General features: G+C 35.1%; 1 protein-coding gene across 1 annotated transcript in view; it reads left to right on the forward strand.

The window, feature by feature from the left end:
• Window positions 1–21,031, forward strand: part of Jmy (junction mediating and regulatory protein, p53 cofactor) — an 84,923-nt gene that overhangs the window by 30,526 nt on the left and 33,366 nt on the right. The window contains exons 2-4 of the mRNA XM_005328996.5: window positions 174–347; window positions 15,316–15,466; window positions 18,150–18,319. Coding sequence (XP_005329053.1) covers window positions 174–347; window positions 15,316–15,466; window positions 18,150–18,319 — 495 coding nt within the window. The remainder of the gene's footprint in view (window positions 1–173; window positions 348–15,315; window positions 15,467–18,149; window positions 18,320–21,031) is intronic.

The raw sequence follows: 21,031 nt of genomic DNA on the forward strand, positions 1-21,031 counted from the left end.
ACTTGAAACATGGAGATGAGTGGTGAAAAGCAATCAAGTACTTTTAGTTTCTTTTTGCTACTGGGTTTTAGCATTCCTAGCACATGATAGGAAGCATGTTAAAAAGTAAGAAGAATTATTTATAGGTTATTATACTCAGTTTTTTTAGTGTTAAAACTTGCTTGTCTTGACAGCTCTTGGATAAGCATAAGAACACAGAGAGCATGGTGGAGCTTCTGGACTTATATCAGATGGAGGATGAAGCCTATAGCAGCCTTGCAGAAGCAACAACTGAACTCTATCAGTATTTACTGCAGCCATTCCGAGACATGAGAGAACTTGCCATGCTACGAAGACAGCAGATCAAGGTAGTCTTTTAAACACTAAATAGTAGTTTACCTACTTTCATTGTTCTCAGCCTGGCTAGCTATGCCTTTCTTCTTCTTCTTTTTTTTTTTCTCCTTTTGATACTGGAGGATTGAACCCAGGGCTTCTGCATGCTAGGCAAGTACTCTATTACTCAGTTATATTCCCAGCCCCTTATTAGAAAATATTTTATTTTGAAACAGAGTCTCACTAAGTTTTCTAGGTTGGTCACAAACTTGTGATCCTCCTGCCTCAGAACCCCCAAGTAGCTGGTTTTAGTGGTTGAGTGCTCCTGAGTTCAATCCCCGGTACCAAAATAATAATAATAATAATACTATAGACAAATACTTCTTTCTCTTGGTTGGGGTCTAGCCTTAGCATTTCATTTTAAAGTGTCTCAAAAGGTAATTCTAATGAGTAGCTAATATTTAGAACAGCTTAAAAAGAAATATGTTCTTTTTTAAAAAATATATATATATTTAGTTGTAGATAAGCACAGTATCTTTACTTATTTTTATATGGTGCTGAGGATCAAACCCAGTGCCTCACACATTCGAGGCAAGCGCTATAGCCCTAGCCCAGAAATATATTCTTGTTAAAGTACAAAGTTGTAAATACATTGGAAGTTTCCCATTTCCCTCCTCTACCTCTGTCTCCCTTTAATGTTTTGTGTCCTGTATAGTTCTGGATTTCCTTACTAGAAGTCTGGGGAACATTTCTTTAGGGAATAGTGGTTTAATGGTAGTGTTAAAATTCATTACATTAAGTTTTCATTCATGAAGAAATATGTATTACATTTTCTGAGCAAGTATTAAGGGTTTGGATTTGTAGCTGACCACATGTCAGTGTTACTGTGTTTAATCCACATGGAAGTGTTGCTGAACTGGGACATTAAAATTGTGTTTTATATAATGGGTTAAGTAAGAACATTACATAAGAATGTGTGTACGAGAAAATTATCAGTAACTCCGAGAACTTTATGCTTTGTGGCAGGGATTCTTAGTAGGATGGTTAAAAAAGTTTGAGAAGGTAAAGCATGTCTTTCTCCCCCTTTACTAATAAGTCAGGATAGAAATTAATACAAATACATTTGACCCAATCCTTTATTTAACATTCTGAAAAATATTGAGTTGTCAGTCAATTTTATCCTAAACTTGGCTCTTGGATTAAAATGGTAAAAAGAAACTAAGAATTTTTGGACGTTGGAATATCCTCAGCTTTACAAAATGAACTATAGATAGTTCAACTATAGTCTGTTGAAAATCCGATTGGAAGGCCAGGAATGAACTGGACGACTTGGATATCCCACTTGCTGCTAGAGACTCCTGCAGTTGTTCGGTCAGTATCATACTCCCATTGAGTATTGAGTACCCAGAATCTATATGCATTCTTAGTTTTATATTACTTCACACTTTAGAAAATTGGACAGTATGGACTTGTGAGGCTGTATCTGCCAATATCATCACTTATTGCTCCCTTTTTCCTGGGAAGCAGAGTGTAGGTAAGGAAAAACAGACAACATACTTTTAAAATTTGTGACATTTTTTAAGATAAAAATGATATTTTCCTGCATTTCTTTTTCTGAGATTTTGACCCTCAGATGTCCCATCAACTATGACTACTCTATTTTTTTTTTAGCATGTTAAGTGGTGCTATTAACTAGTTAATTTTCACAATAACCCTATAAATTAGATGATTTTTCTGCTTTATAGATAAGAAAACTAACATTGGGATGATTTGGTTTTGTTTGTGTCTAGTTAGTGAGTAGAAGAATTGATTCAGTACTCAAAATCAGGTGTCTGTAATTCCAAATAATTTATTTTTCTAATTACATTACTGATTACTCATTACTTTTACGTTAGAAAATCCATACTCACTAGAAAAGCAATTACAATTGTTTTGGCAAGGTATTTGTGTTTACATAGTTACACAGAAAATATGTAGCGTCATAGAAATATTTTGGTGCTTCTGAAGGTTATTTGCAGCTAATTAAAGTCATGATTTCTGTTTTTTTAAATGTATTTGTGTTATTAAGCCAGGCTAGCTATATCAATAAAAGGATCTTGCTGGCACAGTCTTCCAGGTTAAGTAAATCTTAATGAAATAAGATATGTTCAGTAAATTTTGTGTTTAAGTATAAAAATCACTGCCTAAAATTGAGTAAAAAGCATGTTTCACCCTGATCTATTGATAGGATATGTGTTGGGTGCACTGAGATAATTGTTAGTTGAAAAGCCTTGAAGTAACTAGGTCCAGTGGCTTGCAGTTGTAATCTAGCAGCTTCAGAAGATAAGGCAGGAGGAACGCAAGTTTGAGGCCTGCCTCAGCAACTTAGTGAGACTGCCTCAAAATGAGATAAAAGGGGCTGGGGGTTAGGTCAGTAGTATAAAGCACTTCTGGGTTCAGTTCACAGAAATGCATGCATGTGTGTATGCCCACGTGCACGTGCGTGCGCGCGCACACACACACACAAACCTTGAAGTAGGAAAAGTAGTCGAATGTATAACATTTGTGGTATCATTAATGTTGAAATTAATTCTAGTGGTATATTATTATGTTCAGGTAAGAAAGATTTGTGTGGAATTGATGGCATTATAAAAGCTTTTTTTTTCCTAATCATTAGTCTGCAGTGATTTTGATTAGATGCTGTTCTCCCCATGTCCCATAAATGATTGCCTTATGTGGAGCCTAATAGTCTAGTGAAGACTGATTTCTGGGAGGATGCTTTTTGTTTTGTTGTGTTTTTTTTTTTGTAGTTTTTTTTTTTTTGTATTCCTGGTGGGAGGAATTGAACTCAGTCTTACATATGCTAGGCAAGTGCTTTAACACGGAACCCCATGCCTAGCATCTTTTTCTTTGTTTCGCTTTTTTTTTTTGACTGTTCATTTCCTATCTCCATCTTTTGGGGGAAGGGAACAATCTTAGACCTATGAAATCTTTATCTGAATCATTGACAAGATATCTAATTGAATTTTTTTTGAGAGAGAGAGAGAGAAATTTTAATATTTATTTTTTAGTTTTCGGCGGACACAACATCTTTGTTGGTATGTGGTGCTGAGGATCAAACCCGGGCCACACGCATGCCAGGCGAGCGCGCTCGCTACCGCTTGAGCCACATCCCCAGCCCAAATTGAATTGATTAAACAAAAATCAGTATATTTCTACAGATAAACAGAATATAAAAAAACTTGTGCCAACAAATTCTATAGTTTAGATGAAATGGACACACTTCATAGAAAAATATGAATTTTCAAAAACGGATTTCAAGAAGACGGAAATTTTGGTAGTCCTGTATTTGTTAGTAAAATTGAGTTCATAATTTAACACCTTTACACTCCAGGAAAACTCCAGGTTCAGATGACATCATTAGAGGATTCTGTCAAACAGTGGAGGAAGAAATAATACCAATTCTACACAAACTTTTAATTAATTAATTTTTTATTAGAGCTTTATGGTTATAACTAGCAGTTAGGTTTATCCCAACAAATTCATACATGCATGAAAATGGATCTCATTTCATGTTCTTCCCCATTCCCTTCCTTTTCCCTCCCGTCCTTCCTCCACTGCTCCCTCCCCTAGTCTACTGGACTCCTTTCACTGTCTATTGTTCCTTATATAATCTTATCCTCCTTGCCCCTCTTCCTTTATTTTACCCTAGCTTCCACATATAGAAAACATTCGACCTTTGAGTTTCTGAGTTTGGCTAGTTTCACTTACCAAGATATTCCTCATTTCCTTCTATTTCCTGGCAAATGCTATAATTTCATTCTTTCTACTGAATGAGTAGAATTCCTCTGTGTGTGTGTGTGTGTGTGTGTGTGTGTGTGTGTGTGTGTGTGTGTATCACAATTTCTTAATAACATTCATTTATTGATGGGCACCTGGGTTGATTCCATAATTTAGCTATTGAGAATTGTGTTTACTAATTCTTTTAGAAAATAAAAGCTGAGAGAATATCCCCGATCTCATTTTATCAGGCCGGCATTTAGCCCCATGCTGAATTCAAATGAAGACATAGAAAAAAGAAAACTACAGATAAATCTCTCTTCATGAATACACTATTTTTTTAACATTCTTTTTTTAGTTGTTGGTAGACCTTTATTTATTTATATGCAGTTTTGAGAATCCAACCCAGTGCCTCGCGCCTGCCAGAAAAGTGCACTAACACTGAGCCCCAGCCCCAGCCCAGAATACATTGTTTTTAATCCTGAACATAAAACAAGGAAATAGGGTCCAGTAATCTATAAAAATGATGATATGCTGTGATCAAGGGATTTTTCTCAGAAATGCAAGAATGGTTTAATATTAAAAAATAAGCCAATGTAAATTACCATATTATCATAATTATCCAAATGAAGGGGGAAAACACTATATATCCTTTCTATAGATGCAGACAAGTGTTTGGCAAAGTTCAGTACTCATTTGTGATAAAACTCAACAAACGAGGAAGAGTGAACTTTCTCACCCTGATAGAGGGCATATATAAAACATCTATAGTTATACCTAATAGTGAATGACTGCATTCTTTGCCTTAATATTGAAAACAAGGCGAGATTGATTAGTTTATCAATTTTTGGATGGTGGTAGTGCTAGTAATCAAACATAGGGTCTTGCATATGCTAGCCAAGCACTCTATCACTGATCCACACTCCATCTCCAACTTTTCCTTTTATTCTGTATTATCCTGGAGGTCCTAGCCAGTTCAATAAGGCAGTTTTTAAAAACATAAATTGGAAAGCAGGAAATAAAGCTCTTTATTTGAAAAAGTCACATGTCAAAAATCCTAAGGAACTTAAAAAACTAGAAATCCTAGAAATAAGTTTAGGGATATAAAATCATTATTAAAAATTCAGTTGCATTTCCTGTCAGCAACTTAAAAATCAAATTTTTTAAAGTACCATTTATATTAGCATCCCTGTGCATAAATTGTTTAGGGATAAGTTTAAGCAATGTATTAAAGCCCAAATATTGAATATCGTAAAACTTTGCAGAGAAAAATTAGGATGCCTAAATAAAAGGAGGTATGGAACATATTAATAAATTGGAAAAAATGTTTATTTTTCCAGTGTATTAGTCTATTTTTTTACTATAATGAAATTCTTGAAGCAGATTGATTACTTATAAAGAAAAGAGGTTTACTTAGCTCACATTTTTAATGTTCAGTGTCCAAATAGCATGGTTCAGTATCTGGAGAGGGCCTTCTTTAGGTTGTATTATGTCATGGTGGATGTAGTGTAAGCCTGTGTAAGGAAGAGATCAGGAAGCCGGAGAGATAAGATTTCCACAGTTCCTTCCAAGTATCCAACCCAGACTGTTCTAAAGAACTACACTAGGCCTCACTTCTTGAAGATCCACTGCCTCCAATACTACTCCCCTAGGAAGCAAGCCTCTAACACATAAGCCTTTGGAGGTCACATCGAAATCATATCCAAATCAAGGTAGATATCATATTTATACTCAGCTCCATAGATTAAAATTCCAGCAGAGCTTTAAAATTTATTTTTATTTAAAAAATGTTTAATTAATGCATACCATTTTAAAAAAAACTATTTATTTTTTAGTTGTAGTTCGACACAAACTACCCAGGATCAAACCCTGGGTTTTGCACATGCTAGGTGAGCACTCCAACACTAGGCCACAACCCCAGCCCCAGTACATATCATTTTTATTTGTTAGGTGCACAGTCTGGCTGAGCACAATTCAGGAGCAAGTTGTCAAAAGAAACAAACTTTATTTTTAGAACCACACACCACACAGCTCCTCAGGAAAAAACCTCAGAACCCAATTGCCACTACGGGCTTCCCACAAGCCTCTCAACCTCCCCCACTCCTCCTGCTCTTGAGGCCTATTGGCTAGGTCGCATGGGCGGAGCCAAAAAGTCCCCCAATGAGCAGCTCGGGTGATCTGAAAGGGCGGGGAAACAGCCCAATAAGCATCACCGTAGAGGAGCCAATCAGTTGGCAGCTAGAAGTTTGCTGGGGCGCTGTGAGCCAATCATCAGCTGGCAGCTGGAAGTTTGCTGGGGTCCCTTTGGCTGTGGCTCTCAACAGTTATGTACAACCTGATTTTTTTTTTCTGGGGGGTGTACTGGGAGTTGAACTCAGTGGCACTCAACTGCTGAGCCACATCCCATCCGTGTTTTATATTTTTATTTAGAGACAGGGTCTCACTGAGTTGCTTAGTACCTTGCCATTGCTGAATCTGTCTTTAAACTCCTGATTCTCCTGTCTCAGCCTCCCAAGCCCCTGGCATTATAGGCTTGCACCTCTACTCCCAACCAACATAATATTTTTGTGCATTGTGGGATGACTGAATTGAGCCACTTAACATATTTATTATCTCACATACTTTTTTTTTTGTGGTAGAACACTTAAAATCTGTAGTGGTTTTCAAGAATAAATATACTGTTATAGTTACCATGTTGCACAGATCTTTTCAATTTACTACTCCCAACTGAAAATGTGTATCTTTTAACCAATATCTTCGAAAGACCCCATACCCACTACCCTTTCCCTACCAATCCTGATAACCACCATCCTGTTCACTGCTTTTATGAGTTCAACTTTGTAGAATTTACATATATTGGGATTTTGCTGTATTTATCTTTTTTGTGACTGGCTTGTTTCCCTTAATGTAATGTTCTCCAGGATTGTCCGTGTTGTGTCACAAGAGACAGAATTTCCTTCTTTTTGCAGAGGTACAATAGCATTCTGTGTATATACATTTTATCTATTCATCTGTTGATGGCCATCTGTTGATTGATTTAATCTCTTCAGTTATGGATAATGCTGCAGTAAATTTGGGAGTGAAGATGTCTCAACATAATGATTTCATATCCATTTGGTACATACAAAAATCATGTATCTATTTTTATTTTCTGAGGAACTTGCCTACTGTTTTCCATAAAGGATCTACTAATTTACATATCCACCAACACAGTGCAAAGGTTGCCTTTTCTTTACCTCCTTTCCAGCATTTCTCTTTTTAATTATAGCCATTCTAACAAGTGTGAGGTAATATTTCATTGTGGTTTTTAACTTGCATTTCCTTCATGATTTGTGAGAGTGAACATTTTCCAAATACCTGTAGGCCATTTATATGTTTTGTCTGCTTTTGTCCTTTGCCCATTTTTAAATTGGGTCTTTCGATTGAGTTCTTTGTATATCTTGGATATGAACCCCTTATCAGATGTATGGCTTGATAAAACATTTCCATAGACTTTTAGTAGTTCCCTTTGTTGTGCAGAAGTGTTTTTGTGTGAGGTAATCCTTTTAGTCTGTTTTTTGCTCTTGTTGTCGTATCCAAAAAGTGACTTCCTAGATTATTGTCAGAGCTTTTCCTGTGTGTTTTCTTATGCAGTTTTTCATTTAAGTTTGAAGTTTTTCATTCAAGTTTTTCATCCATTTTGAGTTGATTTTTATATAAGGTGAGAAGAGCCTAATTTTAATAACTGCATGTGGGTACCAAGTTTTGCTAATGCAGTTTATTAAAGGAGATGATCATTTGCCCATTGTGTATTCTTGGCACCCTTGTCAATTGATTTGACTTAGAAGGAAGTTTTCATAATCTTTGGGAAGGAAAGGGAAATTTTTGTTGTTGTTTTTGTTTTTTAATATTTTTTAAAGATAGGAAATAAAAATTGAACCATAAACTAAAATTTGATTAATTGGATACTTTTGCTGTTTGGACTGTTAAGGACATGAGAAGGCATGCCATAGACAGAAAATACTTGTACCTGTGAAACATCTGAAAAAAGAATTTTACAGCTTAGTTAGAAAAATAACATTTAAAAACCTGGCTAAATTTTTTTAAAAGACACTTAAAATATGGCTAATAATTAATGTAAAGATGTTCATAGTACCAGTAGTCATCAGAGAAATGAAAATTAAAACTATAACAAGATACTATTATATACCCATTAGAGTGGCTAAAAATGAATTTTGTTAGTTCTATAGGCTGGTAGGGATGTGGAATGACTGGAATCTTCATACATTGCCAGCTAGAGTTTAATGTGGTATAATCACTTTTGGAAACATCTTGGGTCTTTCTTCAAAAGTTAAAACATATGTTACCTAAGACCATCTATTTAGACTCCTGGCTATTTAAAGCAAAGAAATGAAAATATTTGTTCACAAAAATGTCTTGTGCATAATGTCTATGCCTGTTTCATGTGTAATAGCCCCAAACTGGAAATAACCCAAATACCATCAACAGGTGAATAGGTAAACATAGTGTGTCATTTTCATATAGTAGAGTACTTCTTAGCAATGCAAAGGAATGAAAAAGCACCCTAAGTAATAGAATCCAGATTAAAGAGTGAAGGTAAAACTTGGACAGATTGAGTGCTCTGCAGATTAGCTTAATTGTATACAAATTAAGCTAAAATAATATTGCTTACAACATTATGCTGAGTAAAAGGACAAACATAAAAAGCACAAACTGTATGATTCTGTTTATATGAAATTCTAGAAATGATCATCTGATATGTGCTGACAGAAAGCTAAACTGTTGTTGCCTGGGATGATGCTGGGGAATTGCTGAGGGAGGATGGGTAGGCATAAGAGAATCCTTTGGGATGATTGGTGTGTTCTAAATCTTAATTATTCTTTTTCTTTTTTTTTTTTAAAGAGAGAGTGAGAGAGGAGAGAGAGAATTTTTAATCTTTATTTTTTAGTTCTCGGCGGACACAACATCTTTGTTGGTATGTGGTGCTGAGGATGGAACCCGTGTCGCACGTATGCCAGGCGAGCGCGCTACCGCTTGAGCCATATCCCCAGCCCTTAATTATTCTTGTTGTTAAATGGACCCATAAATTTGTCAAATCAAAAATGTACTTAAAAGGATGCCTTTTATTGTATATAAGTTTACATCTCAAGTTGATTATAAATGGAAAAGAGAGATTATCTGGGGTTTCACTACTGTACAATGAATAGGAACCCAGTAGGAAATGGGTATATGTGTCAGTATAAACTTTGGATTGGACTAGTAAGTATTCCAGATAGACATATATAGAAACAGGAATGGTGAACTGAATAAAAAGCTTGTGCTTTTATTCAGACAACATGATATTGACATAGTTTGTCAGAATTTAGTAAACTAGGGGCTGAGGATGTGGCTCAAAGTAGTGTGCTCGCCTGGCATGCGTGCGGCGCTGGGTTTGATCCTCAGCACCACATACAAATAAAATAAAGATGTCATGTCCACCGAAAACTAAAAATAAATATTAAAAAAAATTCTCTATCTCTTCTCTAGCTCTCTCTCTCTCTCTCTCTCTCTTAAAAAAAAAATTAGTAAACTAATACTCCCTCAATCATCATACCAACCTAGCACTGTTGATGGTTGCTAGTAAGTGGCATGGTTGGGATTGAATGTTTGCAGAGCCTGCTGTTTTAACACAGTATGAGAATTGTTGTTATGCTTTGGATCTAAGAATATACAGGAAAAGAAGAAATTCTCTTGGAGCAAGTTAACCTCATTTTGCCAGTTGTCTCCCACATTTTGTAAATTTTGAATGTGCTGATCCTCTCCCTACCTACAAAGCAAGATTATATAAGTGCCTTTGTAGCCAAGTGTTCTACCACCAGCCTTCTCTGGTTTTTCTCTCCTCTCTTCTCTCTCTCTGTTTTTTTTTTTAATATGAGACAAAGTCTTGCTCTGTTGCTCAGGCTAGCTTCAAACTTAAAGTGCTGCCTCAGCCTCTAAAGTAGCTAATATTACAGGCATATGCTACCGAGTCTGCTTCACTTTAAAAGAAAAATATGCATCATTTCACTTTCTTGCCTGGGGTATGAAGAAGCTCTTAGTATTTGCTTATTATTGAAGAATCATCTTCAGGCAACTCTAGGGCCTGGGAAATTTGCATCTTAAATATTACTATATCAGTATATTCACAAGTGAATCTTGACATTTGCTTCATCAAAGAATCTTAGTTAGGTTTCTTCCACCCCAGTATCCCAGCAATAGAAGTAATTTTAAGTTTTCATATAAAACCCAGTATCTCAGTAAGTGATGTGCTTTATGATGAGGAACTTCATGCCAGAAAATTTCTATTTATAAACTAGTTTCACTCTCCTAGCTACCTAAAGGGACACACATTTTTTTCCATATTAAAACAGGGACTGTTTTCTTTCTAGCTATGAAATTCAAAACAGAGTTGTCATTGTTTTTAGCACATGATCTAGCAGACCAACGCTGTACATCTTCAAGTTAGCCAAGTTAGGAAAAGAACTTAAGAATATTCTTGCTTAATGCTTTAGGTACATTAAACTGTTAAGGATCTTAAGTATTAATGACAACATTACAGCTAAGTTCAAAAAGTCTGTTAAAAAGCGTAGGGGAAAAAGCATAGAAAGCATGTCTATCTTAAATATCCATGAATGTGTGTGTGTAGAGAAGATGAAGATATTAATTCAATAGCAATGTACAACTTATCGTCAAATAATTATCACAGAATTTTTTTAAAGGAAAAAAATTTTTTTCTCCCCAAAAAGCCTTAATGCAAATTATACACTTCCCCCCAAGTCCTGTGGATTAAGGATACAGTATTTAATCATGCAAATAAATGACTTCTATCTTAAAATTTTGAATAATTAGGAAATCAAGAAATTAACTCTAAGGCACCTCAGGAAGCAATTATATAAGGAGCTACCCCTCTAAGACTGGGCAAACAAAGAACAAGTTGGAATTATTAAAACTTAAGCAAACTTTTCCAAATTCTTTTGTTGGAAAAGCCTAAAGGAGATCTGCTGATCCCAAATCTAAGCATTATAAAGCAGAAGGATGGACTTAGAAATGATAGACAAGAATTTATATGCTTCAGGCTTGATAGATGTTGTGACTACTGAGTTTGGGAAGTGAAATTAAGAAGCAGTTTAGAAGAAGAGCATACTGAGCATTTTTTTTATTCTGTGAAGGTAACAAAGCACAGTTAACTTCAGGTAGATGTCAAAGACTATCATGTCTAAAAGCTGTAATGCATGTTATTTCCATTTCTCTTGTGTTTATACTGTGAATAAAAGTTCATAAATCCTAACTATGAGATTAAATTTTCAACTTGAAGCATTATTGAAGTTCTATCCCACCTTTGTAAATAATGCTCACTTTTTAAACAGAGATTTTAAAATCAGGGATAAATACACCTCAATGATTTTATTATGAGCAGCCAGGTCCACTAGAATACTTGAATCTAAAATTAAGTCCAAATATACTATTTATTGCTTAAAATCCCACAGTGCTTTTTTTTTCCTTGTCAAATTAAGAGTACACTGCTCAGCCTGACATTTAAAAACCTCCTCATAGTGTCCACAACCTACTTTTCTAGTCTCCCCTCCCATTGCTTTTATCTGCTTCATCTAAGCTCCTACAAGGCTAGACTACTCTCTCTCCCTTAGCATGCCCTCCACATGCCTGCCTCTACACTTTTGTTCAGGTTGGTAGTTGCTTCTAGCTTGTCTTTTTCAGGGGTTCTCTCTCCCCGTGTACTCCATATAGACCTGACATATCCTCCTTTAAAGCCATCTGAAGTTATAAAACTCAGTGAAGTATGTCCTGATCTAAATAACTAAATGTATTTTCCCCTTCTGATTCTTCTCAGTGGTCTTTGTCTCCCCTGATTGTCTTACTTAACTTTATTTACTTTTTCTCTCAACAGACTTTTAAGCATAAATCTCCATGGTCTTGAAAGTACTTTTATTCTTTTTACCCAGAGACTCACTGTTTGTAATATTTACTCCTCCTCCAATATTTTCTGCTTATTCTCTGTGAATCCACTACTCTGTTCCTTTAGTTCTGACCAGACTTTGCACCTGAACCTCTACCCTTGGTGTTCTCTTGGTATCTTAGGCAATTTTTGTCATGATGCTTTTTCATATTCTGTTGTAATTCTTTAAATTGCCTATGTCTTTCATTAAGTCAAATGTCTTGCTGTCTACAGTGCAATATTGGCACTGAGCAGATGTGTAATATGCCATCATTTTGAGTGGACAATTGACTTGATAAGTAATTTTTCAAAGCTCTCAGTTAATAAGTAACAGATGTGTCTCCTAATTTCAAAACTGACTTCTACATCACAGATATCTTTGTAGCACCTCGCCAATGAGATTGTGTGTTTACTAGGAGGAGAATGTGCATCTCAATCATATACTTGTGCTCCTTGAAGCACCTAGTACACTAGTGTCTCTATTCAAATTCTATAGTTGAAATAATTTCCAGGAAGGAGCCATTAGAAAGTCTAAAAAGGAGAAGAAAAATCCAACGATATGCAGTGCATATTATGTTAGGCTCCTGAAGTTGGAGGTATAGTAATCTTCACTGAGAATTTTAAAAGTCGGGGAGGAGATCCAGATAAGTAGGGAACTGACTATCAAGAAACTAAAGGCGCTGTTCCTGGCCTAAATTTCTTTATTTGGCATTTTTTTTATAGTCCCAGATATAGAACTCGCATAGATTCATAGTTCTCTTTTCTAGCTATTAGTGGAGACATTTAGATTTTGATAAAATCTCCACTCTCCTCCCTCCCTGTAGATTGGAAAAAAGGAGGTAACTCATAGTCTTGCTTCTTGGTGGGCCCCATATCTGAAAACATGGTTCTAGCTGTTTGCTTGAATAGAAACAGGAAACTTCTGGGATAATGTGATTTCTCCTTGTGTACTTGGTATGGTTTGTGAACCCAAGAAGAGATCAAGTCATTTTTTTTCCTTATGACTATAAAAGATGTATATATTCAGTGAAGAAAAAAATTTGGGAAAGTGAGTTTGCGGTTTTTAGCAGGAGGGAAAAAAAATTACCACAATAAGATAACAGTAATAATATATTATTTTTATTTTGTCTTTTTTCTCTGCAACTCTTTTAGATAATTAGATTTATGTCTATGATTTTGATCTGTCCTCACCTACTATTATAAGCATCATTTCCTGTTATTAAAATCTTTTTTAAAAAAGCCTTTGCAGGAGCTGAGAATGTATCTCAGTGGTAGAGTACTTGCCTAATGTGCAAGATTCTGAATTCTATCTCTAGTGCTGCCAGGAAAAAATACCAAAAAAACTTCATAAAACACTAATGCATAAAATTGTGTTTTATAACCATATTAAGCATAACTTTCATGTTAGATGTGTAGGATCCAAATTTGGCCTTTATTTCAAAGAATTTTTCAGTGCAAACATCTCTGGTTATTTCTGCTTAAGAATTTCCCTACTTTTTTTTAAAAAGAATTTCCCTGTTCTAATTAGCCTCATCTCTTATAGCTTTAGATTTGCCCTCCACTGGATACTTGTTTCTTATATTACCTCACCTTGCCCATAATCTCCCATTAAGATGTGGCTACTCAAGCTGTGCTTGGTGGTGCCCACCTATAATCCCAGTGACTGGGGAGGCTGAGGCAGGAGGATCGCAAGTTCAAAGCCAGCCTCAGCAATAGTGAGGCGCTAAGCAACTCAGTGAGACCCTATTTCTAGATAAAATAGAAAATAGGTCTGGGGATGTGGCTCAGTGGTTGAGTGCCCCTGAGTTCAATCCCCAGTACCAAAAGAAAGAAAGAAAAAAAGATGTGGCTACTCAAAATAGAAAGCAAAAGTCCCATAAATAAGCCCATAGCTTTCCCCAGGTCTCTCTTTTTCTCTATTCCTTCACGTAATAAGATTTCTCAGAATATTATTTATATATGTGTGTCTGCATTTCTCTTGATACAAAACTGCATGGAAGGGAATTTTTTCTATTCTTTTCTGTCATTTAGGAAATACAATATATTGTGTTAGTATTTGCAAGTTCACAAAATAATGGTAAAGTATGGGTGTAGTAGTAATTGTTGTGAAGGAAAGGTATAGGTATTGCACCAACTAGCTTATTATGGAAAGTCAGGGTATTTTCACACACCAATAAATGAACTGAGTTCTAAAGATGTGATGGAAGTTAAAAAGAAAAGGGAGTTTACCTTTTAGGTCAGAACCATGTTGCTAAGTACAGTGATCTTCATGATATTATGTCCATGGATACTAGTCTTCATCCTTTTCTTCTTCTACTAAGTGGAGTGTGACAATGAGAGTCTTTCCTCCTCTGAATCTTACTACTTCTGAAATTTCCTTATGTCTGACTTGGTGTCTGTAGGTCCTTCTTTACCCAACTTCAGAATGTAAGAATTCCTTAAGCCTCAGTCATGGGCCTTATCAGTATGCACATGGGCTAATTTTTATATATTATCAGTCTTAAAATTTGCATTTTCTGTATTTTATTTATTTAATGGCAGTAAATTAAACAAATATTTTATTGCACAAATAATTATTTCCCTTTCTATTCCTCTTTTATCTTGCCTTTCTTTTTCTTCCTTCCATTTTCTTTCTTTCCTTCTGTTCTATTTTTTTTCCTTCCTTCCTTCCTTCCTTCTCTACCACTAAACTACCTTTTTTGTTTTGAGAGAGGATATTGCTAAGTTACCGAAGCGGTGCACAGATGATTGTTTAAAAATATTTATTTTTAGTTTTAGGTGGACACAGTATCTTTATTTATTTATTTATTTATTTATTTTGTGGTGCTGAGGATTGAACCTAGTGCCTCGCATATGCCAGGCAAGCACATTACCATTTAAGCCACATCCCCAGCTCCACACAGATAATTTTTAACATGAATTTGTAGTTACTGAAAAGGACAGAATAAATTGTTCTTTATTGCAACACCCCAAAATAATCAGATTTTTAACATTTTTGGTTTATATCCTTTATTTATATATTGAGGGGAAGAGATGGAAGAGTATAGAGGAGAGCCATGGAAAAATAGATTTCTATGTCAAATAGTCTGTTTTTATTGTTAATCACTTCTTTTTTAAATTAATAGCATCTCTTCTAGAGCAGTGTGAAGGAAGTATTGGTTTATTAGCACCTAGCTTAATGGCTGACACATAAGCATTTAGTAAATGTTTGAAGAAGAGTGAGTTAAAAAAAAAGGAAAGAAGCCTCTTATTTTTTCTCTTTCTTTCTAAAGATTTCTATGGAAAATGATTATCTGGGACCCCGAAGAATTGAGAGTCTACAAAAAGAAGATGCCGACTGGCAGCGGAAAGCTCATATGGCTGTACTATCTATTCAAGATCTTACAGTCAAATATTTTGAAATAACAGCAAAAGCTCAAAAAGGTAAGTCCCAGTAAAATTATTCTTTTTAGGCATTTTTGAAGATGAGTGATTAAGTATTTTACATTGGGAATAATTATACAGAAAAACATAGGATCATTCATCCTAGCAGTTAAAGACCATAGCAAATTAAGGTGTTTACTTTGTAGGCAGGCATATGTGTGTACACTTACCTTTCCTATATCAGTGATAGAGAATAGTAGTAAAGAATTAGACATACTAATATGGCCATTTAATCTTTGATAAAGCAAATCAATAGTGAGACAACACATATTGCAACAGTTGACCATCTACATACAGAAAACTGAACTTTGATATAAACCTTCCTTTAAATTCAAATGGATCATAGATTCAAATGTAGAATGTAATTCCAAAAGAAAAATCTATTTCTTTGAATTACCTAAATCTATAACTTGGGATTAGTCAAAGAGTTCTTAATAATACCACAGATATAAACTGTAAAAAGCTAAAAGCAAAAAGAGCACAGACTGTAAATGAGCAACTTGGTAAAATGTATCTCATCAAAAGTTTAAAATGTTTATACTGCCAGACACTTTAAATGAAACAATTAAGAGTGTAATTGAGCGTAAATATTTGGGTACATCTGATAAAATAACTTGTATTTAGGCTACATAAAGAACTCTCAAAAATCAGAAAATAATCCAGTGAAAAGTTGAAAAGAGAACTTGAACAGACACTTCACTAGAGGATAAGGATAGCAAACAAGTACAGGGGGGGAAAATGTGCAATGTCATTAGTCACCACAAAATACATATTAAAACCACAATGAGATAGATACCACTAATGTGTATTACAGTGACTAAAATTAAAAGTACTAACATACTAAGTAATGATGAGGATATAGAGTAATTGGAACTCTTCATTTCTGTTAGGAATGCAAAATTCTACAGTCACTTAAGAAACCATAAAATTATTTTCTAAACAAAGTTAAAGTTACACATGACCATGAAGCTGTATTATAATTTTTTAATGAAAAAGTTTTTTAAAAAGGAAAACACGATATTAAGGATAGTGTCTAGATACACAACACACTTCTAGTTGAGAAAAAAATCTCTACCCATTACAGAAAAATTAAAAAGACACAAAAAAACAAAACAACAAAAAACCCTCACTTTTGTGATCCTCTTCAGTTCTGTGTGACTTCTTGTGTCCATCAGTTCTGTATACAGCTTATAAGTGCAATGATTCTGTCATTAAATCCTCATGTAATTCATAGTTTGTTAGGTTTGATTCTATATAGACAATTTATTTTATAAATATTTTCAGTTGTAGATGAATACAACACCTTTATTTCCTTTCTTCCTCTCTTCCTTCCTCAGGGGCACTTAATCACATCCCCAGCCCTATTTTTTTGTATTGTATTTAGAGACAGGGTCTCACTGAGTTGCTTAGTGCCTTGCTCTTTGCTAAGGTTGGCTGTAAACTCCCAGTCCTCCTGACTCGGCCTCCCAAGCTGCTGGGATTACAGGTGTGTGCCACTGTATCCTGCACATTTTTAATTTGTTTTAATGTGTTGCTGAGGATCGACCCCAGTGCTTACATGTGCTAGACAAGCACTCTACCATTGAGCCACAACCCCAGGACCTGTGTAAACAATTTATAGATTATTGCTGTTATTTATAACTTCTCCAGTTTCAGATGTTTTTTCCTATGGGCATTATCCTAGGATTCCACATGCTTCAACAGAATCATTTCAGATTTCTTATTATCTAAATTCTAAGCACTTTATCATGCCCAAAAGCCTTTGAGCTTGAACAAGAAAAGATAATTTAGTTTGTTTTATGCTAATTAAAGTGTGTTTGGATCAATCATGTAAGACCAGAATGAGCCACTACAGTGCTACTTATCAGTGGTATACTTTTTTAACTGGAAGATGTTAGCCTTTTGACTACTAAGATTGTGTGTGTGTGTGTGTGTGTGTGTGTGTGTGTCCATCCTTTTTTTGTACTGGAGATTAAAACCAGGGGAATTTTACCGTTAAGCGATGTCCCCACATTCTAAGTTGCTGAGGCTGGCCTGAAATTTGGATTCTCCCTCTTAGCCTCCTAAGTTGTTGGGAATATAGGCATGTGCAGCTTCACCTAGCCACCAGGATTATATTTTTAACTAGGTCTGCACTGATAAACTAAAAAGTTCTTCCTTTTTGATGGGTGGGTCAGGGCTATGTCTTCTCTGAAAATCAATTGTATTGTTTTTATCTCCTCTGCATGAGCACCATGTTATCTGGAACTTATTTCTCTCCCACCTCAGGGTGTTATGATATATTTGGAGGGAAAAGAATGATAGAACTAGGAATGTGGATTTGAATGTTTATAATCTTAAATAGTCATGGTTTTTCCTTCATCTAGCATAGTTAGGACAGATTGTCAAAACCTTAACAGAATAAAGTTCTGATAAAAGTTTTGAAAGTTACTAACACTAGACATGAAAGTATTTGAAAAAACATTTTAAGCTACTTGGACACTAAGTTTCATCTGCAGAACATTATTTTTGAAACTGAAGACATTAGAGAGACTGTACAGTATTGTCATCATATTTTAGAGATGTTGGTAGGTAACTTATGAAGATAAGATTCATGTGGTCAGTGAAACCAAAGATTTTCTAATTCTGTAATGTCAAGTTCTATTTCTTAGTGTCATTTTTAAAAATGATTGTATTTTAATAGCTGTGTACGATCGAATGCGAGCAGATCAGAAGAAATTTGGTAAAGCATCATGGGCAGCAGCTGCTGAACGTATGGAAAAACTCCAATATGCAGTTTCTAAAGAGACTTTGCAGATGATGAGAGCTAAAGAGATCTGTTTGGAACAGAGGAAACATGCACTAAAAGAAGAGGTAACAAAACCCATCAGAAATTAACTTAAAAAAATAGTTAACTATTTTTATCTATTAAAAAATAGTTAAGATTTGGTATTTTTGTCTTTATACAAGACTGATGTTTTTATTGACTACATAGACGCTTGTTAATTTCACATTTTTTTCTTGAGAAACACTCATGATTGGCCAATGCTTAACTTGCTACTAATAGAAGAGTTAGGCACATAATGATATTTCACAGCATCTGTGTGATGGTAGATATACCTCGAAACACAAGAGGGATGACACCAAAACTTTCTTTTTAAAGATTTTTTTTTTTTTGCACTATGTAAGTTTAAAGCTTCCTAGAATTTAAGGATAATTCATTGCCTAGTGAACTTTAGTAAAAAAATCCAAAGGTAGTAGCATTGTATAAGAATTAACCATATCATTTTCATGTCATCACCTTTTGGAACTACCAGTTTTATTTCAGATGGAACAAACAGGGTTAATAGAGGTTCAGTTTTCCTTACCGTACTTCATTAAAAGACCTCTTCATGGAATGAGGTAGATAGTACTTTAAAAGATGACAGAGATATTTTGTTCCTATGAAAGATTATTTAAGCTTAGTTAACCCTAGAAAAGAGTGACTGAGTGATTCTTTTGTTCTCAAAACATATCTAAGATGGTATTTTAAAAATTATTAATCACTTTTTTCATTGTTTTCTTGGTCTTTCTTTTTGTATTCCTCATGGTGCCCAGTATAGTGCTAAGTAATTCTTTGAAGTATTGAAAGTTAGATGTTCGCTATTTCAGTTTACCTTTTATGCCATTCTTTCAAAACACTGCGTTTTATTATGATTAAACTGGCCCAGAAAATATTGCCTTTACTGAAAGGGCACTTTAAAACACACACACACACACACACACACACACACACACACACATATTTGTGTGTGTGTAGTTTTGTAAGTATTAGAAGAAGCAAATGTTGGCAATATTTTTGGACATAAGGAAAAGTAAAGGTATATGGGTATTAGTAGTGACTGAAGACTAGATCACCTTTTGATCTAGATGGAATATAGTAAGACTTGATTGTTTAGCTACAGCTGTTCAATATGTACTTTTTGTACCCAGAGATAAACTCAATATTTCAAAGACAACAAGTGTTTGAATTATTAAATTTTGGGGTTTCCCCCTTTGCTTCTCTTTATCCATTTTCTGCCTTGAGGTAGTTTGTTGTAACATACATTAATCTTTAAGTAATATCTTGAAAATCACATTTCTTTCTTTTTTTTAAGTTGTAGTTTGACACAATATATTTATTTATTTTTATGTGGTGCTGAAGATTGAACCAAGTGCCTCACACATGTGAGGAGGGTGCTCTACCACTGAGCTACAGCCCCAGCCCAATCACATTTCTTTTCCAACATAGTAAACACAGACTATTTCTAAAACCCAAATCATTCATTTCCCCATAGTGGGTCTTCCTCAGATCTGTCCTTTCTGTAAAGGACCTATAGTTCTTCAAGGTACCTAGGGGCCTAAACTTCAGGATTATCTTTAGTTCTCCTCTTTCCTTTGCCACTTTTTTTCTGCCTTTTGGAATTCTACCAAACTCAATGCCCTGCTCACTTCATTCAGTAAATATTTATGAAGTGTTTTTCCTAGGAGTTTCAGTAGGTGATGGGGGTAAAGAAATGAATATACCCATATACATGTTGTTTAATGGAACTTTTTTTAATCAGTTTACTTATATGTGGTGATGGGAATCGAACCCAGTGCCTCACTAGGCAAGCGCTCTTCTGCTGAATTACAACCCCAGCCCCTTGGTCCTTATTTCTTTATGAAGAACAAGTGTCCTCAATGTGCACTCTAGATTCATCAGCTTTGTGCACATACTTTGGAAAGATTTTAAGAGATTTTATATTATATTTATATTTTAGATTATATTTTTAAATGACCAATGATCTGTTTTAGTAGAAAGTGAGAAGATTTCCAGCTTCTGGTATTTGACTTTATAGTTAACTGTGTGGGCTCTATGGGCTGAAAGTTTTTCCATTTTTTTTTAATGACAGCAGACTGCATTACAATTTTTATTACACATAAAGAGCACATTTTTTCATATCTCTGGTTGTGTACAAAGTATATTCACATCAATTCGTGTCTTCATACGTGTGCTTTGGATAATAATGAATATCATGTTCCACCATCATTTCTAATTCCATGCCCCCCTCCCTTCATCTCCAACCCTTCTGCCCTATCTATTTCTCCTCCCATCCTCCTTTCTCTATCCTTCTATGAATCAGCCTCCTTATATCAAAGAAAACATTCAGCATTTGGTTATTTGGGATTGGCTAACTCCATCCATTTACCTTCAGATGCCATGATTTTATTCTCTTTTATTGCTGAGTAATATTCCATTGTGTATATATGCCACAAAAAAATCCATTCATCCACTAAAGGGCATTCGTGTTGGTTCCACAGTTTAGCTGTTGTGAATTGTGCTGCTATAAACATTGCTGTGGCTGTCTCTCTATTTCTAAGTCCTTTGGGTATAGACCGAGGAGAGAGATAGCTGGGTCAAGTGGTGGTTCCATTCCCAATTTTCCAAGAAATCTCCATGCTGCTTTTTATATTGGCTGCACCATTTTGCAGTCCCACCAGCAGTGTATGAGTGTACCTTTTCCCCACATCCTCACCAACACTTATTGTTATTTGTCTTCATAATAACTGTCATTCTGATTGGAG

The sequence above is a fragment of the Ictidomys tridecemlineatus genome, chromosome 1 (genome assembly GCF_052094955.1).
Source record: "Ictidomys tridecemlineatus isolate mIctTri1 chromosome 1, mIctTri1.hap1, whole genome shotgun sequence".
In the NCBI taxonomy this organism is placed as follows: Eukaryota; Metazoa; Chordata; class Mammalia; order Rodentia; family Sciuridae; genus Ictidomys; species Ictidomys tridecemlineatus.